A 22,499-nucleotide genomic window follows, 5' to 3' on the forward strand; every position below is an offset into this window, starting at 1 on the left:
GGACGAGCCAAGTTGTGCATGGTCGTTAGTCATGCACGATAGAAATATCATTTAGCATTAATTAACCATCGCTAGCTTGTTCGTTAGAAGCCACGAGTTTTGAAATATATGCAGCTTCCTCGAGCCATCATTATTGAGACTGTCGGGTAGCTCCTCTCCGTGCAATTATTGTCATAAGTCACGAGAGGATATAATTGACGCTACTAATGAAATGCGATTAGGGATGGTAAAAATTTTTACGGGACGGGTATCTTCAGAGATTTTCTCCATTTGGAGAGAGTATAAAGATAATTTCATATCCAATTTCTTATTCGGGGAAGAGATGTAGAAATTTTTTTACTCAATTTATTATTCGGGGAGGAGATGGGGATGAAGTGGAATCCCCATCCCCTACCCATTTTCTCATTTTAATTTTTAATTTTATTTTAATTTTTTAAAATTATTAGTAAATAAATTATAAAATTATAAATATTGGTAAAAATAAAAAATATCAAAATATTTATATTATTAAATTTTTAGGCCTAATTAACTAATTAAAATCCTAAATTTTTATTTAAGACATTAAAAAGACCGAGTAGATTCTATTAGTCCAAAATTTTTTAATTTTAATATTCTTTAAATATTTTAAACTTAAATCTATTTTTTTATTTATTTTTAGATGTTATAATTACCCACAGCGAATCACAATTTTAATATCTAATCTAATCTAATCTAATCTAATATTTGCTCTTGATTTGCTCCGATTTAACTATTGTGTTGTAAAGGGAATAATCCACATTTATAAAGTGTCCACGCCACTATTGAAAAAGTTAATTTTGAATCTAAATTCGATTTTATTTGTAATAATTTTGTATTAGACTATTGATTTGTTCATGATAGTTTATAAAAGAAGTTTGTATCCCTTACATGTTGCGTTACTTACTAATTTAATGTATGTGACTTTTGTAATGGATATTAATATAAGATATATTTCGAACTTTACTTTTGTTTGAATTTTTTATTTTAATATGATTAACTCAAAATCGAAAAAAAAAATGTATTAGTTATTCGGGGATCGGGGACCCTCGGAGATCTCCTTTTATTATTCAGGGAGGGAATGCAGATTCTCTCAAGTAATTCTGGCGGAGACGGGGAGGGGACGAGGACATACGCAAAATATCAGGGATGGGTACGGGGAGATTGGTCCCCTCCCCTCCCCTCCCCATTGCCATCCCTAAATGCGATCAGTCTGCTGGCTCTTCTCCCACTAAAGCTTAGACAATGGCGAGCCAAAATCAGTACTTGCTCTTGCTTATTTTAGTCATCTTTTCATTTCCAATACTTGAGCCCTCAGAATCAATGGAAATTGTAAAAGTGGGTGTAATTCTAGATATGAAATCCACTGTGGGAAGCATGGCAAATAGGACTATATCGATGGCACTCTCCGACTTCTATTCTCGGAACTCCCATTATCGGACAAGGCTGAATCTCCTCACCAGGGATTCTCAAAACGATGTCGTTCTTGCGGCATTTTCAGGTAATATTTTCATTCACTGTTACTGTCACTTACTCTCTACTTAAAGAAATCCCTCATAGAAACATGAAATGCCATTATTTACCGGTAGATCAAGCATTTTCTAATAATTATCTATCAAATATTGACCAAATGCAGCTATTGATTTGATGAAGAATGAAAAAGTGCATGCCATCATTGGACCTCAAAGGTCATCAGAAGCTAAGTTTGTGATCAATCTCGGAGAAAAAGCAAAGGTTCCAATCATTTCATTTTCAGCTACAAGTCCTTCTCTTTCTCCAAGTGAGCATGAAAACAAGTTTTTCGTTCGTTCTGCCTATAATGACTCCTCTCAAGTGAAAGCCCTAGCATCCATTGTTAAAGCCTATGGTTGGAGGGAAATTATCCTAATTTATGAAGATACAGATTACGGTAGTGGCTTGATTCCATATCTGATCGATGCTTTACAAGAATCTGACACTAGGGTTCGTTATAGAAGTGTCGTTTCATCAAATGCTAATGATAATGAAATTTTGATGGAGCTGGAGAAGCTAAAGAAAAACCGAACTACGATTTTCTTGGTGCATATGACAGCTTCTCTTGGTTCCAAGCTCTTCAAACAAGCAAAAATTGCAGGAATGATGAGTGAAGGGTATGCATGGATTGCCACACAAGGTTTATCGACATTGTTGGATCCTGTTAAAGACATGGAATCGATGCAAGGAGTATTGGGTTTAAGGCCATACATACCAAGCTCAAAAAAACTTGAACATTTCAAATTGAGATGGATCAAGTCGGCAGATAAACCAGATGGCTCAACTGGAGGATCAAACCTCTTTGGATTGTGGGCATATGATACAGTATGGGCAATAGCTATGGCTGTAGAGAGGGCTGGCATAGAGAATTCTAGCTTCTTGAAGTCAAATACAAGCAAGAGTAGAGTTGATATAGCAGCCTTGGGAACATTTGAAATGGGTGCGAAGCTTCTTGACACATTGATAAACACTACATTTGAAGGCTTAAGTGGAAACTTTCATTTGGTTAACGGACAATTGGAACCTTCAGCCTTTGAAATATTCAATGTGATAGGAACTTCTGAGAGAGTTATCGGATACTGGACTAAAGAGAAAGAACTTCTTTCAGAGTTGAATGATAATAACGGTAGAGCGACAAACAATCTGAAGAATCCAATTTGGCCAGGAAATACAATAGATCAGCCTAGGAAGTTGAAGATTGGGGTTCCTGTGAGAGAAGGTTTTACTGAATTTATTAAAGTAGTTGAAAATAAAAACAAGACCACCCAAGTTTCAGGTTTCTGCTACGATATGTTCCACGCTGTACTACAAGTTTTAGAATTTCCACTCCCGTATGAATTTGTTCCATTCCATGATGGGAGTTTCGATGAACTTCTTCACAAAATCGAAAAACAGGTACGTTTTAAAAACCGTTCTTTAGATATTTCTAAGAATACATACCTGCAATTGAATGTTGTTTAGAACACTGCTTCTTAATACATCTCTATTAAAAATAAACTTGTATTTTTTTTCCTTGCATTCTAAGTTTTTAGTTGTTAACATCCCAAGTTTTAGTTGTGTCCATAACATGTAAGTTGGAACGAGAACTTATCGGGTCAGTAATAAAGAACTTCAGGTGTTTATTTATTTATTTATTTAAAACAAAGCGTAGGAATGGGAGTAAGGAAATATCGACACACACACACACACAATTGTACGGTAGTAAATATCGATAACTGCACGCACCATTGAACGGTAGTAATTCTCTTTTTTTAATGGACAAAGATTGACCAAGATCATTTGCAGTCGTGTAAAACATTTTAATTTCAATCTTGTTCAGAAGGAAAGTTTTATGTTTATTATTTCAAGAACAAAAACTCATTAATTGTAATCATATTGCAGGAATTCGATGCTGCAGTGGGAGATACAACAATTGTGGCTAATCGTTCAACGTTTGTTGATTTTACGCTGCCGTATTCAGAATCAGGCGTGTCAATGTTAGTTTTGGTGAAAGATGATGAGAGGAAAAACTTTTGGATATTCTTAAAGCCTCTAAGTTGGGATCTTTGGTTAACAACAGGAGCAGCTTTCATTTTCACGGGCTTGGTTGTTTGGGTTCTTGAACACCGTATCAACACTGAATTCAGAGGCCCCCCACAGCATCAAATTGGCACAATATTTTGGTTTTCCTTCTCAACACTCGTCTTTGCTCATAGTAACGCCCTCGGAGCACTTATGCCTTTATAGCACACGTTAAGAGTTTTTTTTTTTTTTTTTCCTTTTAATTCATTTGTGATATTTACTGAAAATCATTTTTGTTATGGTTCCAGGGGAGAGAGTGGTGAACAACTTGTCAAGGTTTGTGCTCATCATATGGGTTTTTGTGGTGCTAATCTTGACACAAAGTTACACCGCAAGCTTGACTTCAATGTTGACAGTACAACGGCTGCAGCCTTCATTTACTGATGTTAAGGATATTCAGAAAAATGGTTACTTTGTAGGATACCAGACCAATTCTTTTGTGAAAGATCTCTTGACAAAAAAACTGAATTTTAATGAGACCAGGTTGAAGAATTATACCACCTCAGAAGACTATCATGATGCTTTGTCTAATGGTGAGGTAGCTGCAATTTTTGATGAAATTCCCTACATTAAGATCTTCCTCGCTAGCTACTGCTCAAGGTATATGATGGTCGGACCAACCTACAGGACTGACGGATTCGGCTTTGTAAGTCCTCTACATATTGAAATTCTCTATTGTTCTGAATGAACTTTATGATTTTTTTTTTTTTTTTTTTTTTTTTTGGAAATGATAAATACACGTCAAAAGATAACTAAAATACATTCCGCCTTGTTTCAGGCCTTTCCGCTAGGATCCCCACTAGTCCCTTACATCTCAAGGGCAATCTTGAAAGTCACTGAAGATAAGGAGAAAATGGAAAATATTGAAAAGGCTTTAGGCAATCAAGCAACCTGTGAAGGTCAAGGTCCAACCACGTTGTCTTCGGATAGTCTCAGTGTTTACAGCTTTGGAGGCCTGTTCATCATCGCAGGAATTGCTTCCATGTCTTCGCTCTTGATATATGTGTTCAACTTTGTTTGTTTTCACCGGCCCGAGTTGAACAACCACGATCCCGAAAGATCATTCTGGTCGAAAATCATTGATTTGATGAAGCACTTTGACCAGAGAGATCCCTCCTTACATCCTTTTATGAAGAGAAGTGAATCCAGAGTTCATCCTGAAGCAAGTCCTGAAGGCAATGGAGCTTCGCCCGATACTGATGATATGCAGAACCATTCGAGGGATTCCAACGAAGGAGCAGATACTGTTGGCAGCTATGAAGAGGAGGCTCATTCTTCAGTGGGTAATGATGCATCTATCGGCGCACCTAACGCATCTTAGATACACCTTACATTAGCAGCAATTGTCTATGGCAAGTAGACTAGTAAGTTGTATTTTTCTGCTTGTCGCACATATCTTCGTGGGCAAAGCAATAATCTGCAGCCATATCGTACTTGCCTTGAAATCAACTGTAACAATTCAGCCTATTTAACGCGCGCACATTGAGCTTCACGCAAATAAAATCATGTATAGGCCATCCAACGCATATCTTCTATTCAGAAACATACGTTTAACACAACTGAAAAAAAGGATTTAAGTAGCTCTACACAGATGATGAATGATGATATACATGAAGGGCAAAAAGAACATCTAATTTGAATAACTTATTGAATAATTAGCAAGGATGTTTGATTCCCTCCTGAGTACTGTTGCAAATATTCAATATCAACAACTAACGAAGATAATGATACAGTAATGCTCCTACAATTTTGGGCATATGAATATAATCTACAGACTACAGTCATAATTTACAATGGTCCAAGATGGAAACAAAAATGAGCAACCCAGGGAGCCAAACCCAAATGAACTAAATGCCAGATAATTAATCCCCATGGATCATTAGAGATTGAAAGGGCACTCTCTCAATCTCAACGAACAACCCAGGGAGCCAAACCCGAATGAACTAACTGCCAGATAATTTACTCCCCACTGATCATTAGAGATTGAAAGGGCACTCTCTTAATCTCAACGAACGTCGAGTAGTCTCTGTTCAGTGGCTGTTTCCATGGTTCTCCATCCATCTGCATAAATGCATCTTTCCACTCACCACCCCTGAATTCCAATCTAATAGCTGCAGCCTGATCAATATCCATAAAAAATTAATTAGCAAATAAGCTTGGATTTTTTATGTAAGAAAACCACAAAAGGTAAATTATTGTGCCAAGGGAATCAGCATCTTTCTCTCCTTTCCCAAACTAATTCAAAGATTTAATCTTATATCTTTTCTAACAATTGGGATTATACTCTCCAAGGAATAAGTATCTACAGACAATGGCCCACTAAAGAATGGAGCATATTTGCTGATAAGATCTAACAGTTTAAATTCAAAATTAATTTTCCAAAATCAAGAGTTAGGGAATCGAACATAGAAAAGATTACATAATATTAAGATTCAAAACCAACACAATTTATCACTATGACATATTTCTTTATGATGAAAAGATAGTTTGATACTAATCATCAATAAAAGGGAAAATAATTGGTGCAAATTGTTTGAGCTATTCTTCCATTTTCTTTGATTCTATACAAAATAGCTTCTTAGATGGCAAATTCTGCCTTTTCACTTTGATAATAAGCATCTTACACACAACCAGTAATAAGCCGTCAGGGATGCGGTTTGCATACTAGTTGTGTAACCAAGCTATATTATCCTCTTTGTGTTTTCTCTCTAACAAATTATTTCACTGGGATACATATATTGTTGATCCCCTGGTTATAAATAATAAATTAATACTGCATGCTGATAAATCATGGTAGAGGACTTGTGCCACTGGCAACTTTCACAAGCATTTCACAGGTCAGAAATACACAGAGCACATTTTTTAGGGCAATGAGAGCTAATTGATGCAGTCATTTTCTGCGCAAAGAAGGAATGGTGCATAGCTCTCAATAATTACCACCGATTATACTCTCATTCAGACCAGTCTATTTATAGACTTGCACTTTTGCTTTGAAAGTGAACAAACAAACTCTGCAGAGACTGCAGTACCTGGGCAATGTGTTTGGCAGAGATGAGTTCAACCATAACGAAAGATGCATGCCATCCTTGCTTCAAACCAAAAATTTCTAGAAGACCATCATCAGCATGGGCCTCAACAAAGCCTTTCTGAAATCACACAGAAATTTCCTTGGAATATGTACAAACAAAATCTCTCAACAAATATAATTTGCCAAGCAGCTGAAAGTTTTAATTGGTGGCTGAAATCATACAATCTATACCTTTTCCAAATACTCTGGACTCAAATTTCCCCACGGATTTCTTCCACTGGCATAGTTATGAAGATTCAAAGCAACTATTGCCCTCACACTAGAAGAAACAAATAAAAAATTAGTAGAACTAACACCAAACTCAGAAGCAAGGAACAAAAAGTATAGTCTGCCATCTGTATGATATCACACAAAATTAAGCAATGGATCTTTAAAGAAGACTCAGCATCAGAAAGAAACAAGTCAAAGCAATATAACCATAAGCATTCATTTCAAGGACAACTACCAAAAAAGGATCATTGAAAGCAAACCATCACCCAGATATTCGAACTCCACCTTTTAGGGACTGCAACCTGCTCCCATTCTGAGCAATTGACCTTCTTAACATGCATCCGTAGGATGTTCTTGAGTCCCCTACAACCAGAAAACATTTCAATAAAAACCATAAAATAGAAGATTGTGGCAATGCTTAAAGCAGGAGCATCATAACATAGCATAAAAATATCACTGGTGAAGGATCACTGTTTCTCAGTAGTACAAGCGAAAGTACTCTTGAAATTTTTAAGCTTACAATAACAATATGTCGCTACTAGAAGTGGCATAGACAGCTAATTATCCACATAGCAGTCTACATACAATTCATGCACAAGTATTTCTGCAAAACTACTCAGGTCTTTCATGCTTACGCTGCCAAAGAACTCATACTTTATTCTTAACCAGGGAAGAAAGATAAATGCAAGAGTTTTCCTTTCCAGTTAGAAGCAAAATAAAAATTAAAATACAAATGAGCCGAAACTGATAAAAAATAAAATCCTAATTTTCCTAACAAAGTTGATTGATTGTTGCGAACCATACATAAACAAGCTACAAACCATCATTAATATAACAAACTGCCCAACTCGCAGATATCTAACCTTAAATTTGGATCACTTATGCAAGGTGTGAGGAACCAACCCTGAGTGCAACTGTAGCCAGAGTATATTAACTGCAACAGACAGACCAATAACAGTATTATCATTAAAAAAAAAATACCAACAGTCAGTTTTCTAAGCATTGGCTTATGCATTCGTGCTGCAAACAAGTGCTCTGATAAGAAAAGCAGTAGAAAGACTTCTCCAAAAGAGGTTTAACAATTAATAAATTTGGTTTCTATAAATAATGTATCAGTAAATTTAGTCTCTGCAAATGTGAGAAATAGTTAATTTTAGAAATTAACCATTTTGAAAAATAAATAAGGATGAAAGTAAATTTTCATAACTTCCGTTACAACTCAGAAATAAGTTCTTTACAACATGACAACATATAATTATTTGAAACTACTAAGAACTTCTTTCTCTTCTTGGGGGAGGGATAACATTTCAGTGATGGTATATAAAAATTTGGATTAAGAGAGGATTTTCTGAAGGCACTTGATTCGTTTTAGTGTTTTCTGAAAAGTTAAAACTGATCGTTAGAATTCAAATTCTCAAAAAGCATCCCCTTCCTTACTTCCAAAATTGATGTGAATGAAAGATGCTTTAAACTTTGACCAGAATTATTACCAAACAAACACTTGGCCTTTCATTAGGAATCAATATTCAGTAGACAAAAATGGCTTTATATGACATGATCACCCCGGGTCTGGAGCACTACACTTAAAATGAAACGGCAAAAGCAGCATAAACAAGAAGGTCTATTCATCTGAAAGATGCCTATAAAAGAAAGGGTTAATTTCAAATTACCCTCCGCACAAAATGACAATCTTCAAAATGCCTACCATATTATTGTAATGTGTAAACCTTAGCTTACCCACTAATTTTGTTAAGAAGACAAAAAAAATTTCATCAATTACACACCCATTTTCCCTTATCTTTTGAACAAAAATGGGGATAATTTGAGGTTTACAACAATTTGGAGAGAGTTTCAAAGATTGACATTTCATGAGGGGGTTAATACAAAATTAATCCTTAAAAAAAAATCATGATTATATGTCTTCTTACAAATGATGAGCTTATAACTAATAAAAGTTTCACATTGATTTGTACTGCAAAGAAAATTCAAAACTATAAGAAGACATAATTCAAAGGCCATGTTCAATCAGACCTTATTTGAAATAGGACCTTGTGCAAGGTAAGGTTTTTCATTACGTAAATGGTGGAAGCCATAAGCAACTTGAGCATCCATTCCTGTAAAACAAATAATAACAGTAAGAAACTTGTTACGAAAGAACAAAATATTCATAATCAACAATAAAACCAAAGGTTTGTCATTCAGACTATGATCAGTTTTTTTTTTTTTTTTTTTTTTAATTACATGAGACTATTGCTCAAAACTACAACTCATATTACATGAGACTGTAAACGATATTTACAAATCAGACTATTACTAGGACAAGAGTACATTAACATCATATAAAGCACTATCCAGATTTTAATCCTCACTAACAATCGAGGGATGTCTACTCCACTCACATTTCATAAGGGAGAAGACCAGCCTCCACTCAAATTTGAGAGAGGAATTAAGTCCCCATAGTGCTATATGGGGACTCGAACTCAAGCTCTCATAATGTGTGAGAGCTTGAGTTCTAACCACTCGGCCTTAATAATCAGTTCGGAACCAGAAAACTAGCACTCTTCTTTTCTATTAAAATTTGGTTGAGCTTCAATGGGTTATTGTAGGCTCTACAGGTACACGCAGTAATAAGAAAAGAACAATCATCAAAAGGGAACTTGAAACTATTGCAATGAGAAGCAAATGGCATATCTAAGTTCAATTTATTAGGTAACACACGCATCAAATCAAGACACTTGCATGGGTGAAAATGAGCCTCACGAAAAGATTAGTTTGTGCACAACATCCCATTTGATAACCCGTTGAAAGCTCCAGTCTCAAGATTGGAGAGTGAAATCCATGTACAGAAAATTTAAGAACCCCGTATTTTGCAGTCAGCTTGACATACCTATGCTGAAGTAATTATAAAACACTCCTTCATAGCAGTTCACTTTTTCAGGCAGTGCCCCCTCAATCTGTAAGCCCTACACACAGATGAAAGTTATATGATCAATAATACAATTTTATATCATCAAAATCAACAGTTTAACATTCGAAGAACTAACTCTCAACCAACAATGAAAAGGAAAATCCAAATATCAATGTACTACCCCAGTCGTCTCTTGCTCAGAAATTTCATGTTACTTTCATGCATGATATCCCAAAACCATATTTTCAGTTTTCTACGTACTCTTGGGGTACAAATAATGAAATTTTACTCCCTTTCTCCTCAAGAAACCTCTAATTTCCCCAGCAACAAAAGAGTGGTATGACTTATCCTTTCGGAGAAGGGGACATTCAGCAATTGAAAGAAATGTTACCCTATAGTTTTACACAGATGGAGCACCATGATAACTGCAGCACATTTGCTCAAGTGGTAAAAATACATATTATGCATAAGACATCTAACAATGCACCAGCAGCGAGAGTTTGAAATTGTTTCAAATTGCATTATATATTAACTCTGAACATTATTCACTCAATTTTCAAGACATTCTCTGTGCTTTCATAAACTAATATATTACAATGCCAATATCATCTATGCTTTGCAGAAAAAAAACCTTATACAACCTAATTAAAATCCAACGAAGTATTATCTCAATCCTCAATTAAATTATGAAACTTAATCCCCAATTATAACATCAAATTCATTTGTGAACAAAAGAGTATAATTCAACGATGTATAGCTGAATTTGTTCAGAGCAGACCAGCAAATACACACAGTATGTTCGATATTCAACAGAAGATACAGTTCATTGATTGAAAACCATTCATCCAGGAGGACTGATAAAAGCATGAAAATATCAAGCAGCATGATCCACTACCTGATCAAGAGCACAATCTTCAGTAGGCTTCAGAGAATGGGGTGGATCCACAACTTCTCCAGATGGCATTTGAATTACAGCATGCCAACTGCATCACCAAAGGCACGATTACTAAAACAAACTCAGCTTATATTGATAAGGTACAACAAAATTAAACGCTCATAATCTAATGGATTCTGAAGCAAAGAGATCTATACCAACCATACAGTAGAAAGACAAATAAAAGATGGATAGATATATACTCATAGAGGCAGAAAACATATATACACAAGAAACCACTAAACTTAAAAAAAAATATCATAAAGTCATTGGCAAACAACAGCAGATCCATACAGTTCAGAACAGAGTACCAAATTGATAACTAATGAGAGATAGTTACCTGTCTAGACGGCATATTGGACCTGCACTGGCTCTCTGAAGAGTTCTTTTGACAGCTGATTTCCAGGCAAACGGAAATGAGCCGCCCTGAATAAGGCATTCAAAACAACAACTGAATAAGCAATACAAGCAGATGATTGGAAAAATTAAAATAAATACAAAGCTAAAGCATACCCAACCAAAACTCCTAGAGAGGTCATTTCCTGTACCAAGTGGAATAATTGCTACTGGAGGAACTGGCTCCCGGCCCTGTTTGTTAAGTTCACCAACACTTCCTAGTACCCAACCAACCGTACCATCACCTCCAGCAACCTACAAAATCCTCACAAAATTTCCAATTTCACACATGCAAGATTTGGAGTGTGTATACATATATATACATACATACATACATATACATATATATAAACTCACTCAAAAGATCTGTAAATGAGGTTCAAATAAAGTAATATGTGCCAGAATGTACAAACCACTATTCTCATCTTTTGACGAGTATCTTTGGCACAAAAGTCACCAAGCTCAGCCAACTTCTCCAAACAAGCCAATCCATACTGGACAAACTCATGTGGTTTCACCTCTGATAAATCAAAAACCTGCATTACAAAATAGTCTCAATTGAAGAGACAGACCTTCTAAACATAGCTGGACCAAGAAATTTAACAGAAATTTAACTGAGATAACATAGTAACAGTTAAATCGAACAAAAACAAGATAAATTATTACTATCACAACTTCAAATCATACAAACTCAGAAACACTAAGAAAAATCAACAACGAAGTCAAAAACTTCACTACTTTAGTGCATTGAACTAAATTCTACTTCATTTATTTACTAACAAAAAAATGAATATGCATAAAGCCCCAGATCATCAAATGCAAAATACAAACTAAGCAAAAAAAAAAAAAAAAGATTCAAAAAGAACAATTTTTTGGGTGAAATTAGAAAAAAAATTAGTGACCTGTTCTTTTCCCATCAATTCCTGGAGGCGCTCCTTCAACTCAGGCCCGTGCCGTCCACCGCTGCGCGAATTTATAAAAACAACCATCGGCGCTTCCGGCGGCTGAACGCCGTTACCGTCAACGATTACATCGCTCTGGCAGGTATCAGCCGGCGGCTCGCCTTCCTTCCGCCTAATCGCGTTGCTCATCGCGACTCGCAAATACTCCGGTATCGAAAGCTTCCGCCTTAAATCCTCTTTATCAATTCGCATCCCCGACAACCCGCAGCCGCGAATCGAGTCAATCATCGACGATCTCGCCGCAATCCGCGTCGTCGACGACGGCGAGTCCATCGGAGAAACCCTTCTTCTCTTAACTCAACTGAAAAGTATTCGTTAGAGAATAAAGAAGAAGAGGCAGATGACAAAAATTGATTCGAGAGTTGAAATATAAATCATTTCAAATTGAATTAATTTTGTTTATAATTAATTAATTAATACTTTTTCATTAATGGGGCCACGCGGGAGGATGGAAGGGTTTAATGACGGTTTTGAAAAACGATGGCAGTTGAAAGGTATACGAGACAAAAGAGTGAAACAACTTGAACATCTAATGCCCTTCTGGTAGTGATTAATTTCAAGCCTGTTTTTGGGAAATGATTTTTTTTTTTTTTTGGCCTTTAGATATTACTCATTTATATGTTCGGTATAGGCATTAAAAGTTTGCAACTTGCAGCCAATTGGGTCGTTCAAAATTAAATGTATTTCATAAAAGTCACTGGTTTTACAAATTTGGTTTATCAACGGATAATTTTATTTATCTTCCAATTTTTGTTCAAATAATGAAATGAAATAAATATGGATATCATTACTCACATAATTTATTTTTGAAATCTTTCTTTAAAATTCGAAAATCACCATAATTTTCCTTCAAATTTATCCCCAAAAAAAAGGGATTTATTAACTATATATTATGATATGCAATCAAATTTGGTTTAGAATCTGTGGATAGTTGAGGACATTTGTCACCTCAATTCCATAGCAAGGAAGTAAATTGCCATAATATTGATGCTCTAGGTATTTATTACACGTCTACCTTCATAATTCATATCTACTATGCTTTCCGATATGGGCATGATATGGGGAAAAAGGCACTCTCATAATTTGGTTTCTCTCCCAGATAATTAAATACAAATGCAATTACTATATTTAGCTTATATTGTTATAAATGTATGAGTAACAGAATATTATAAAAAAATGAACACAACTTAACTCAACATCAAATTCAGATTAAGTGGGAGTTTAACTCCCTAAATTTAAGAAATAATAGAGGTGTGGAGTAAACGTTTATTATTCACGAGAAACCTTAAAAACAATGATACTACCATAAACAATACAATAGTGCTACACATCTTAAATTTTTTATCCTAAAAAGTTATCTCAAATGATGTGTTATTAATTGAGTGGTTGATAATTCTTTACAAGATTCAAATAAATTAATTGTATTATCTCACCAACCAATTGATAAATGACATATTATTTGAAATAATTTTTTAAAATAAAAAATTTGAGACGTGTAGCATTACTCTAAATAATATTGTATAAATCATCTTATCGAAAATTTTCTAAATTATATTTATTTATAAACGCGTTGTTATTATTATTATTTATGTTGACGTTAAGGCAAACCTTTTAAGTTGAAAGTTCAAAGTTCAAATAGAAGACCGGTGACGAAACAAGTCATCAGATAGGGCGTAATCCGCGCTTTTAACTGGGTAGTTCTGACTTACCGTTATCTGCCACGTGTGAAACTGCCTTAAAAATTGATTGCTTGGATTGCATTGTATCTTATCGAAGATTCTTCTGCACGTGCTGCCCGTGTGATTCCTTTCATTCCTCCCCTTGCTTTGTCGGAACTCGGAACCAAACCAATGGTTCTTTCGTAAATAAATTAATAAACAGCGGTAATTAGTAATTTGGAGGGTCAACGAAAAATTCATTACGCGTTCGTGGAGTCCCCACGAGTCCACGCGTTTGTTGTCGACTTGTCGTGAAAGAATAAAGACTGGGCCCCGCCATTATATAACACCAAAAAGTTAGACCTTGTATCAAGTTTTTTTCCCGTTGTCCTTTCTTTACCTATAAAATAATAAAAAACTTTGGCTCTTGAAACTTGAAAGTTGGGGGTTGTCAGAATTTTGCTTTTGTACGTGTGAAACAAAATTCTAAACTTTGATTGGGGGTTAACACTATTCTCATCGATTATGCACCCAACATTATTTACAAATAAATATTGACAACGGGGGATGAATTTTTCATTTAAAAAAAAAAAAAAAAGACTTGAATTGTGAACGATAATTTAAGAATATTTATTATAGGGTACAATACTCTTAAACTACTGTAGTTACAACCTAAACTTATTCCCTTCATGATCTGATAAAGGTCCATGACAGATCACTTGATTGGTGGTGTCATATTGTTCTTGTTCCACAGTTTACCAAGTATTGAAGATTTGGTGCGTTACATTTTTCCAGTTCATGCCATATAAAGAAGGTTGAAGGCAATTATTTGCAACTTTCTATTGTTTCTATTTCAAGAAAGCTTCATAGCTTGTTAGTACCTTTACCTTTTTCTTTCATTTTTACTACTTCTGTCGAGGACGAAAACGCAACAGCTTCTTTTTTTCTTCTTTAACAAGCAAAGAATAAAGAAATTATTATATAAAAAAAAAAAAAACATGCACACACTTTATTAAGGAAAACAGGTTATTGAAAAATGAAAAATTGAAGTGATCACTGATCACCCTCCCCTTTACGGTCTTTAGAGAGCCCAAAATAGAAGGGATTACTCATTCAACTCTTTTCTGGGCTTGGGCTTAGTTTCACATCCTAAGATTGCAACCAACTCTGTGATAGACCCCCGAATTCAAAAAAAAAAAAACAAATACTTTTATAGACCCATAAAAAATCTAGCCTGAATATCATTGATTTCCAGATCCAGCAGTTTTCTGCTGGTGGAAGCAAAAAGCTGAAGTATGACGGCTAGTAGATTGGCACTTATAGACACACAACACAAGGAAGACACCATCTCTTCAATCATGTATGTAAGTCAACCGATCAGTTTTGTCTCAAGAAGTATTATATGAGAAGTAAACTTCATGTCAAAAGCAGAAAAACAATTCTATGCACATTGGAAAAACATATAATACTGAGAAGGATGGATCATGTTAGATGATCTCTCCACATTGAGTAATCGCAACGGTTTTGCTTACCATTGGGGAATTCAGATGAAATTGAGACTTTTTCTACAATGACATTGCCGTTGCCATCAATTCTGTATGAGAGATCCAGTCCTTCCAGAATCAGGTGATAAATCACGTGCTCGGAGGGAGTAGGACCTTGGTCACTTCTGCAAACAGAAGTTTCTTCGTCTTGGTTTTCGTCAACGTCTGAAGGATTACCAAATGCCTTGCCATTTCCTATCATAACTAGGGAATCATGAGGTCGATTTCGCTGGGAGACTGATCTGATATCCCACGAAAGCACTTGTTTGATCAAGCTTTGAAGCTCATCTGTTGATGCATAAAGTGATTTCTTTCCCTGAAACAAGCAAAATGAAGTCAACCCCAGAAGAAGATTAAAAGAATGAAAGGTTTAGGTTTTTCAATTCGAGAATTGACATTCTGCTTAGCTAGTGTCAGTCACATGTTAAAAGAACCGTCTGAAACTCCATTCAGCATTTTTTAGTAGAATTATTTCTAACTAAAAAATGCCGTGATATCACAAAGAGGTTGAATTGACCATCATATTAAAGCTTCCAACCTAAGGCTCAGAGAGCAGTCGGAGTAAGGATCTCACAGCAGAAGGCTGATTTTCAAAGCTGATCCATGAACTTGTTTTATAATAAGCGCAAATGAGGCTGAAGACTGAAAAACAATCTAGCAATGCTTGAAAACTATTATTTCAGGGAATAAGATGCTAGTGGAATTGGTCTTGAGAAAGAAAAACTGGACTGTCGCTGTTGCTCAATAAATCAAAGATACAAACAGACATTAAGCAGAAAACTCAACGTGTTAACCATATATGTATCCACTTACTGCAGTTCCCCAGCAATCATCAAGTGTTGAAAAGAAGCCCTCGGCGAAGCTGACAGAAGCTATTGTTAACTTATTTTCCACCTTTGCAAAAATAGCACATTATTCACAATGAAAAGGATACCAATGAAATATACAAGCAAAGAAGCAAAAGAGAAAAAAAAGAGCAGCTAATATCACATGGATAATTCAGTCTATTAAAGTGATATACACCATGCTCCAAACATAGATAGGAGCATAAAGTTAAATTTCTTGAAAAATATATTTGAACTTCCAATGAACGTAAAAGACATAAGCCAAGTCTGCCGTGCTTGTGTACCCCAAGATATCAAGGATTGACGTCCAGATTATAAGTAATTGCACTCTTAAGAGTATTATGAATAACATCTATAGAGGATAGTAGAAGTTATACCATTACCCACTCTGGCACCTCTGCTCCTTGTATGCTGTCACAATATGGTAGATATGGTTTGACATCAAGTACCGGCTGTGGATAAAATTTAAACAATGAGTACGACCGATAATTAAATTCATCAATGGCAGACATAAAAGCATTTAGTTGACTGTGACACAAAATTATAAGCAAGAGATAGAGAAACTCATTGATTATCTACTTAGTCTGGTCTGGCTAGTGTAGATAAGTAATGAAAACTTACTGTCCCATCAACCAGATCCACACCAGATAGCAGAACCGTATTTCCTTGCACTGCCTCCACCTGAGGTACACAGACTAAACTTATTTAACTTAACATACCCCTTTTTCACAGCATATTTTGTCTGTTATCAAGGGCTACTTCATTGCAAAATCATGCCTAAACATAAATGAATAGTTTCTAATATAGTGTGCCAACACATCTGCCAAATTATTTTCTCAAACACACTTGATGTGCTTGACATGAAACTTATATGGTAATCTAATGTCTTTTAAATTTCTGGACTGCAAATTCCCCCTCTTTGATACCTTGGTAAACTTAACTTATTTCAAGCAAAAACTATAGATTAATAATGTACCTTTGCAACAGTAAGTCCAATAGGACATGGCCGATGGGGAGATCGGGTAGCAAAGACTCCTATCCTTTCACCTTTTAGTCTTGGGACTCTCACCTAACCAAGCCAAAGTCCTCTAGAAAATTAAAGATGATAACAAATAATTAATGATAAAACCTGAAATAGTTGCTATACCAAAGGATGGTGCTGCATACTTTGGCTTTGAATTTTGATTTCGATGGTTCCTTCCATAACTTCTCCAGATCTGTATTTAAATGAAACACATATAGAATCCAGCAATGAGAATATTCTCCAAGACCCTCAAGGGAAGCTGGAGGAACGCGAGATGCATCAAACACCAAACATGCCCTAGCAAGAGGAACAAGTAAAGGTTGCCTCGGTGTCCCATTTCTGCACCAAATGAGATAGCTCACCAGATCAGACAAGCACTTATGCAACCCTACACATTCATTACAATCTTAATTTTCTTCTTAAAAGTCACTTTGCAAATTTTTCCAACTAACCCATTTCAACATAACAGTTGATATTTTGACCCAACTCGCACTCCTAGCGGATCAATTAAAAATCTAAGCTTTCAAAATTTGAAGGAAGAATTTCATTAATGCTTCGAGCTTTCCAATTTCCAAGTCAATCTAGCTCATCAAATAAAAATTTTCCTATACATCCTTAGTAGCCTAATTTCACAAGAATCTTGGTATATTTCAAATACTTCATCCAAATGACATTAAAGAACACAAACCAACAGGAAAAGAAAAAATTATGATTAATGAGGGTCTCAAATTACCTGGTAGAGAAGCAAGACTGGACTACACCAATAGGAGTCATGGGATAAGAAGTCAGCTCCAAATTTTCAGACTTGGGTTGTGCCAAAGCTTTCCTTAAAGCCTACAAAAATACAATGCAAATGCTCATTAATAGAAAGTGCGAGCCGCAAACCATCAGTAATTGGATACAAATACAGAAACCACCTGTTGAGCCCTGACACGACCTTGCCTCTCAGCAGCACATTTTTGTAGCGTTGAGTTCAAAGATTTCTCTAGCCGCTTAAACTTTCCCCATATATAAACTGAAAGATTATTAGATGAAAAAGAGCTCAACGTAACGTTAATTAAAACAATTAAAAAAAATTTGAAACAGTGCAATTGGCTGATAGAGTACAAGAGATGGCAGTGGAAGCAGAAATGGCGGATGCGGCAACTGCAAATGCAACTAAGGTTAAGGTTTTGGAGGACATGACCGGCTTTCTCTCTCAAAACTTCCTTCTAGATCACTTTCCTAGTTAACCGCCGGCATCGGGTTTATGTTGTCAAGCCGAACTTCCACGCTGAGGCAGCCTGTTCAAAAGTAAACGTCATGTCGTCTTTTTCTTATTATTTATGACATCATATCGTTTTATTAAAACTTTATAAACGACGCCTCATAGCTTTATAACTCTGGAGGAAGAATTGTACGGAGGTCGTTCGTTCAAAACTGATAAACGACATGACGTCCCTTTTTTTGACAGATGATAGCATGGTGTGTATAATTAGACGACTTGTCGTCTTAAGCGGCAATGGCTCAGACAGCCGGCATAGAAGAACGGCATTCCATTCATCCCTCTCATTTAGTCAGACAAACCCTTTTTATTTTAATGCATAATATAACACAACAACCCACTTTCTCTTTCTCTGAATGCATTGGCAACATTAGTAGGTACGGTTTTTCCTCTTCTTTGTTCCATAATTTAATGCATTAGCCACACACACTTCTGTTTCAAGTTTCAACTCTCTTTATTGTCTCTTTTTCTTTATGCATTGTTATTATCCGTTGCTTTGAGAAACCCTTTTCGTACATTCAGATGAGGAACTCAGTTGCAAGAGTTGTGATGTTTCTGTTGTTGTCTTTGTTTCTCTTGTTTTCAGTGTCCCGTTTGTCTGATTTGAACTACCCATTTTCTGGAATTGCAAACAGTGTCAACTCCAACAATAATTACTTTAATTTTAGCTCAATTTTGCATATACCTCACTTGCTTCATTATTTTCGTGTACACCTTACAAGGTAGTCTAATCTTTGTAATTTTTCCTTTTTTCCTCTTTTACTTGATCGACGATGCTTGTTCATTAGAAATTATGGTTGATTTGAGATTGTCTAAAATGTTTGCTGGAACATTGTGCAGAAAGGTAGCTAGAGTACATCCCAATACTATAACTTCAATTTCCGAGAGTTTAAACATGAAGAAGGATTGTGGCATTAAAGGACTGGTGGCAGAGGAGTTCACATTTCCTGCAAATTCAGCTCCCTTCAAGAGCTGCCACGCCTCAACCATTGTTGAGGTTATGCAATTCGATGAAATTAATGTTTTAGTTCTTTCCAGCATTATTTTACTAGGAGAAGTTAATTGGGTTGTTGCTAAATAAGATTAATGCAGGTAGATAAAGGACACTTTTTAGTTGCTTATTTTGGAGGTTCATGCGAGGGAGCACCTGATGTGAAAATTTGGTTGCAGACATTCAAGGTAGTAAGTTATACAATTTCTCAGTTTTACTTCATGAACAAAAGTTGTATTTCCTTCATACACTATGCTTTGTTAATTTCATTTTGGAAGTAAAGGTGCTTCTGTGTTTCTTGGCTGTAACCTCTCCTTTATGCCATTAAACGCTGTTAAAATATATGAAACCACGTGAAATTTATGGTACTTCCCCTGTCAAGTTGATTTATTGCAATTGTTAGATCTTTTGATATTGCCATCTTTGCATTTCTCTTATTATGATTGTTTATTGAGTAAAAATTTGTTGGGCAGGATGGCCGTTGGCAATCACCCATTATCGCTGATGAAGAACCTAATGTTCCAATGTGGAATCCTGTGTTGTTCAAGCTTCCTTCAAATGGGTTGTTGCTGTTTTATAAAATAGGCCAAGAGGTTCAAAAGTAAACTTCCAACTCCATGCTTCTGAATAATCATTGTAGTCGAGCCAAATGTGATCTTTAATAGTTTTCCTGTTTGGTTTTTGAAAATATTCCTCCCATAAGATTACCAGACCATTCATGACTTGTTACTAATGTAAATTTTTTAATAAAACTATCTCCAGCAATTTCTCTAATGATATTGGTGATTTTGCTATTAAATGTTTTAGGTTAACTTGCATTAAATATCCAATATTCATATTTTACAATATAATGACAACATGTGGATTTGCAACGACTTCATTTTGTGAGTATACAGCCTTGAAATTATGAAGAAGCCACCAACTCATTGTTCTTTGAAATCAATGATTTTTCTGCTGGCACTCCTAGGTTCTCCTGCAATTACAGTAATAAACTCTGTATCTGTGATCATTTGCCCTGTGTTTTGGAAATGAATTGATTTTTGTACTTGTTTTTTCCTGCCAGTGTTTGAAGAGATGGAATTCTATATGTGGAAAACAAATGAAGTTTTGGACTTCTGCTTCTTTTGTTCTGAAATAGAATAACATATTGTTATATTATACTTTCCTTCATGTTCAACAATGTGGAAATGTGAAACCTTGTTATCTTTACTAACTCATCTTCCTGGCCTATGCTCACCATTGGCCCAATCAAAACTTAGATGGAGTGGGTGCATGAAGCGGTCATATAATAAAGGTGTCACTTGGTCAGAAAGAGAGCAACTGCCTCCTGGTATACTAGGGCCATCTAAGAATAAGGTATAAAATTTTAGTATCATATAGGTTCTGTCATCTCATGAGGTGCAGAATTTTATTGTTATTTGTAGGATGCTCTGATCAAAATCTGCTGACAATACCCCTGCAGCCTATCTTGCTAGAAAATGGGCTTTTGCTCTGTGGATCCTCTGTTGAAAGTTGGAACTCTTGGGGCTCATGGATGGAGGTTGGAAGTAACTTATCTATGCGAGCTGTTAAAATGTAGTGAAGTGTTAAAAGGCAGGATAATTTAGATTTATGATTTCAATGCAACAGGTTACGGTAGATGCGGGTAGGTCATGGAGAAAGTACGGTCCTATTTACATCCCAAATGAATCTCTCAGTGTGATTCAACCGGTTCCTTTTCATACTGCAAACAGGACCCTGCGTGTTTTAATGCGATCTTTTAATGGAATTGGTAGAGTTTGCATGTCAGAATCGTGTGATGGTGGCCTCACCTGGAGTTATGCAAAACCTACTCAATTGCTAAATCCTAATTCAGGTTTGATGGCCAACTAATTATGTTTCTTATACAAACATACACATATACATATATGTTTCATTTGCTATTTGTCTAATACTATGATATTTATTTACAACATACTAGGCATTGATGGAGTCAAGCTGAAGGATGGACGGCTCTTGCTTGCCTACAATACAGTCTCCAGGGGCGTGCTTAAAGTTGCCTTATCCAAAGATGATGGTGATTCATGGCATGATGCTTTGACATTGGAGGAGAATTTGGCAATGGAGTTCTCATATCCAGCTGTTATCCAGGCTAGTGATGGATCTGTTCACATCACCTATACTTATAATAGGACACAGATTAAGGTAAAATCTTAGTGTGTGGAAATTCATTGTTATATCTGCTATCCATCTGAGGTCATTTTTCCTTCATTCCTTCAATTCTTCATTCAAAATTTCGTTGATTTTATAGCCAATTATCTCTTTTCCTTTTCCTCTTTAAATGGTTACTATCTTGCAAATCACTGGAAGAGTAATCAATGTAGGAGATATAACTTCTTCTCGAAATTATTTTTCGCAGCATGTTGTTCTTCTACCAAATTGATGCAGCGACATATAAACAAGTAGGAGGTATGTTCCAGTGTGTTGGAGTTAACTCTGTTTACTGTACTATCTATTAATTGTACTTATGTTCCAGTATGTTGGAATTAACTGTATTTACAATACAACCTATTGATTGTATTTACTATACAATCTATCAAGAAACATCTTTACATATCAGTTTGAGATGAAACATCTTTGATTCTTTATATTTTCAAGTCTTGGGATTGATTTATGCACGTCTTCAATATATTTTCTGTCTACGAAGTACAAAAGTATACTGTTGTCTTATTTCTCAAGCTTTTTTGGTGGTTACTGGATCCTTATGCCATACTTTACCAACAGTTTTTTTGGGTAGCCTTGTCTACCTCACTATATCTGAGCCCAGCATTGCTCTAGTACATGTTTTGGTGGTATAGGCTGCACTAAGCTGCTTTCTTTTTTTTTCTTTCTTTTTCTCGGTTCTTTTTTTTTTTTTGGGTCTTATCCATCGGATGTGCACTCTATTCTTCGCATCCAGTTCTCAGATTTGGCTTTGAACCAACTTGATATCAAGTGATGTTTCTCATTGACACGACCGGTGGACCTACCCTCCAACTGGCGTCTTCTTTAGGAAATCCTACACATTTGTGGTTTCTACCTCTTGACAAACTCTAGGGTATGGATCCA

The 22,499-nt window shown here is 35.7% G+C and overlaps 4 protein-coding genes across 10 annotated transcripts; 2 read left to right on the top strand and 2 right to left on the bottom strand.

The window, feature by feature from the left end:
- The first annotated feature begins 1,196 nt into the window (after positions 1 to 1,196).
- LOC102618317 (glutamate receptor 2.8-like) lies at positions 1,197 to 5,080 on the top strand. Its single transcript, XM_006474066.4, has 5 exons — positions 1,197 to 1,516; positions 1,652 to 2,922; positions 3,409 to 3,721; positions 3,837 to 4,234; positions 4,367 to 5,080. The coding sequence occupies exons 1-5, from the start codon at positions 1,261 to 1,263 to the stop codon at positions 4,907 to 4,909; spliced, it is 2,781 nt and encodes a 926-aa protein (XP_006474129.1). The 5' UTR covers positions 1,197 to 1,260; the 3' UTR covers positions 4,910 to 5,080.
- A 115-nt stretch (positions 5,081 to 5,195) lies between these two features.
- LOC102618604 (diacylglycerol kinase 7-like) lies at positions 5,196 to 12,602 on the bottom strand. 2 transcript variants are annotated; one of them, XM_006474067.2, is made up of 12 exons: positions 12,027 to 12,595; positions 11,538 to 11,660; positions 11,242 to 11,379; positions 11,069 to 11,154; positions 10,690 to 10,777; positions 9,774 to 9,849; positions 8,918 to 9,000; positions 7,750 to 7,820; positions 7,172 to 7,249; positions 6,848 to 6,935; positions 6,618 to 6,734; positions 5,196 to 5,706 (listed from the first exon to the last, which is right to left on the bottom strand). In XM_006474067.2, the coding sequence occupies exons 1-12, from the start codon at positions 12,357 to 12,359 to the stop codon at positions 5,548 to 5,550; spliced, it is 1,440 nt and encodes a 479-aa protein (XP_006474130.1). In that variant the 5' UTR covers positions 12,360 to 12,595; the 3' UTR covers positions 5,196 to 5,547. The 2 variants fall into 2 exon arrangements, with proteins under 2 accessions (XP_006474130.1, XP_052289238.1); XM_052433278.1 differs by lacking the exons at positions 5,196 to 5,706; positions 6,618 to 6,734 and having other exon boundaries at positions 7,153 to 7,249; positions 12,027 to 12,602.
- A 2,431-nt stretch (positions 12,603 to 15,033) lies between these two features.
- LOC102616969 (uncharacterized) lies at positions 15,034 to 18,413 on the bottom strand. 2 transcript variants are annotated; one of them, XM_006474060.4, is made up of 9 exons: positions 18,265 to 18,413; positions 18,075 to 18,172; positions 17,891 to 17,991; positions 17,301 to 17,496; positions 17,110 to 17,202; positions 16,755 to 16,814; positions 16,511 to 16,585; positions 16,102 to 16,182; positions 15,034 to 15,604 (listed from the first exon to the last, which is right to left on the bottom strand). In XM_006474060.4, the coding sequence occupies exons 1-9, from the start codon at positions 18,338 to 18,340 to the stop codon at positions 15,227 to 15,229; spliced, it is 1,158 nt and encodes a 385-aa protein (XP_006474123.1). In that variant the 5' UTR covers positions 18,341 to 18,413; the 3' UTR covers positions 15,034 to 15,226. The 2 variants fall into 2 exon arrangements, with proteins under 2 accessions (XP_006474123.1, XP_024953671.1); XM_025097903.2 differs by lacking the exon at positions 16,755 to 16,814.
- On the top strand, positions 18,305 to 22,008 carry LOC102617277 (hypothetical protein). 5 transcript variants are annotated; one of them, XM_015528921.3, is made up of 10 exons: positions 18,305 to 18,450; positions 18,611 to 18,798; positions 19,262 to 19,418; positions 19,514 to 19,600; positions 19,886 to 20,013; positions 20,672 to 20,768; positions 20,875 to 20,955; positions 21,042 to 21,267; positions 21,373 to 21,596; positions 21,811 to 22,008. In XM_015528921.3, exons 2-10 carry the CDS (start codon positions 18,659 to 18,661, stop codon positions 21,832 to 21,834), a joined length of 1,164 nt encoding a protein of 387 aa, XP_015384407.1. In that variant the 5' UTR covers positions 18,305 to 18,450; positions 18,611 to 18,658; the 3' UTR covers positions 21,835 to 22,008. The 5 variants fall into 5 exon arrangements, with proteins under 5 accessions (XP_015384407.1, XP_052290278.1, XP_015384408.1 ...); XM_052434318.1 differs by having other exon boundaries at positions 20,875 to 20,952; XM_015528922.3 differs by lacking the exon at positions 18,305 to 18,450 and adding an exon at positions 19,008 to 19,143 and having other exon boundaries at positions 18,663 to 18,798.
- Positions 22,009 to 22,499: the final 491 nt, after the last annotated feature.

This window comes from Citrus sinensis, chromosome 9 (assembly GCF_022201045.2).
Source record: "Citrus sinensis cultivar Valencia sweet orange chromosome 9, DVS_A1.0, whole genome shotgun sequence".
NCBI classification, from domain to species: domain Eukaryota; kingdom Viridiplantae; phylum Streptophyta; class Magnoliopsida; order Sapindales; family Rutaceae; genus Citrus; species Citrus sinensis.

Bases quoted from the DNA above. Each gene is read 5' to 3' on its own strand.
- LOC102618604 (XM_006474067.2), bottom strand. From the start codon at position 12,359: ATGGACTCGCCGTCGTCGACGACGCGGATTGCGGCGAGATCGTCGATG. The intron at 6,936-7,171 runs GTGGAGTTCGAA...TGTTTCTTCTAG, and splicing joins CAGGTTGCAGTCCCTAAAAG to TGTGAGGGCAATAGTTGCTT. The intron at 5,707-6,617 runs GTACTGCAGTCT...GATATTGATCAG, and splicing joins CTGCCAAACACATTGCCCAG to GCTGCAGCTATTAGATTGGA.
- LOC102616969 (XM_006474060.4), bottom strand. From the start codon at position 18,340: ATGTCCTCCAAAACCTTAACCTTAGTTGCATTTGCAGTTGCCGCATCC. The intron at 18,173-18,264 runs GTACTCTATCAG...ATAATCTTTCAG, and splicing joins TGCTTCCACTGCCATCTCTT to TTTATATATGGGGAAAGTTT. The intron at 16,815-17,109 runs GTACATTATTAA...TGTGTACCTCAG, and splicing joins TTGGACTTACTGTTGCAAAG to GTGGAGGCAGTGCAAGGAAA.
- LOC102618317 (XM_006474066.4), top strand. From the start codon at position 1,261: ATGGCGAGCCAAAATCAGTACTTGCTCTTGCTTATTTTAGTCATCTTT. The intron at 2,923-3,408 runs GTACGTTTTAAA...ATCATATTGCAG, and splicing joins TTCACAAAATCGAAAAACAG to GAATTCGATGCTGCAGTGGG. The intron at 3,722-3,836 runs GTAACGCCCTCG...TTATGGTTCCAG, and splicing joins AACACTCGTCTTTGCTCATA to GGGAGAGAGTGGTGAACAAC.
- LOC102617277 (XM_015528921.3), top strand. From the start codon at position 18,659: ATGGCTCAGACAGCCGGCATAGAAGAACGGCATTCCATTCATCCCTCT. The intron at 19,419-19,513 runs GTTATGCAATTC...AGATTAATGCAG, and splicing joins ACGCCTCAACCATTGTTGAG to GTAGATAAAGGACACTTTTT. The intron at 19,601-19,885 runs GTAGTAAGTTAT...TTTGTTGGGCAG, and splicing joins TTTGGTTGCAGACATTCAAG to GATGGCCGTTGGCAATCACC.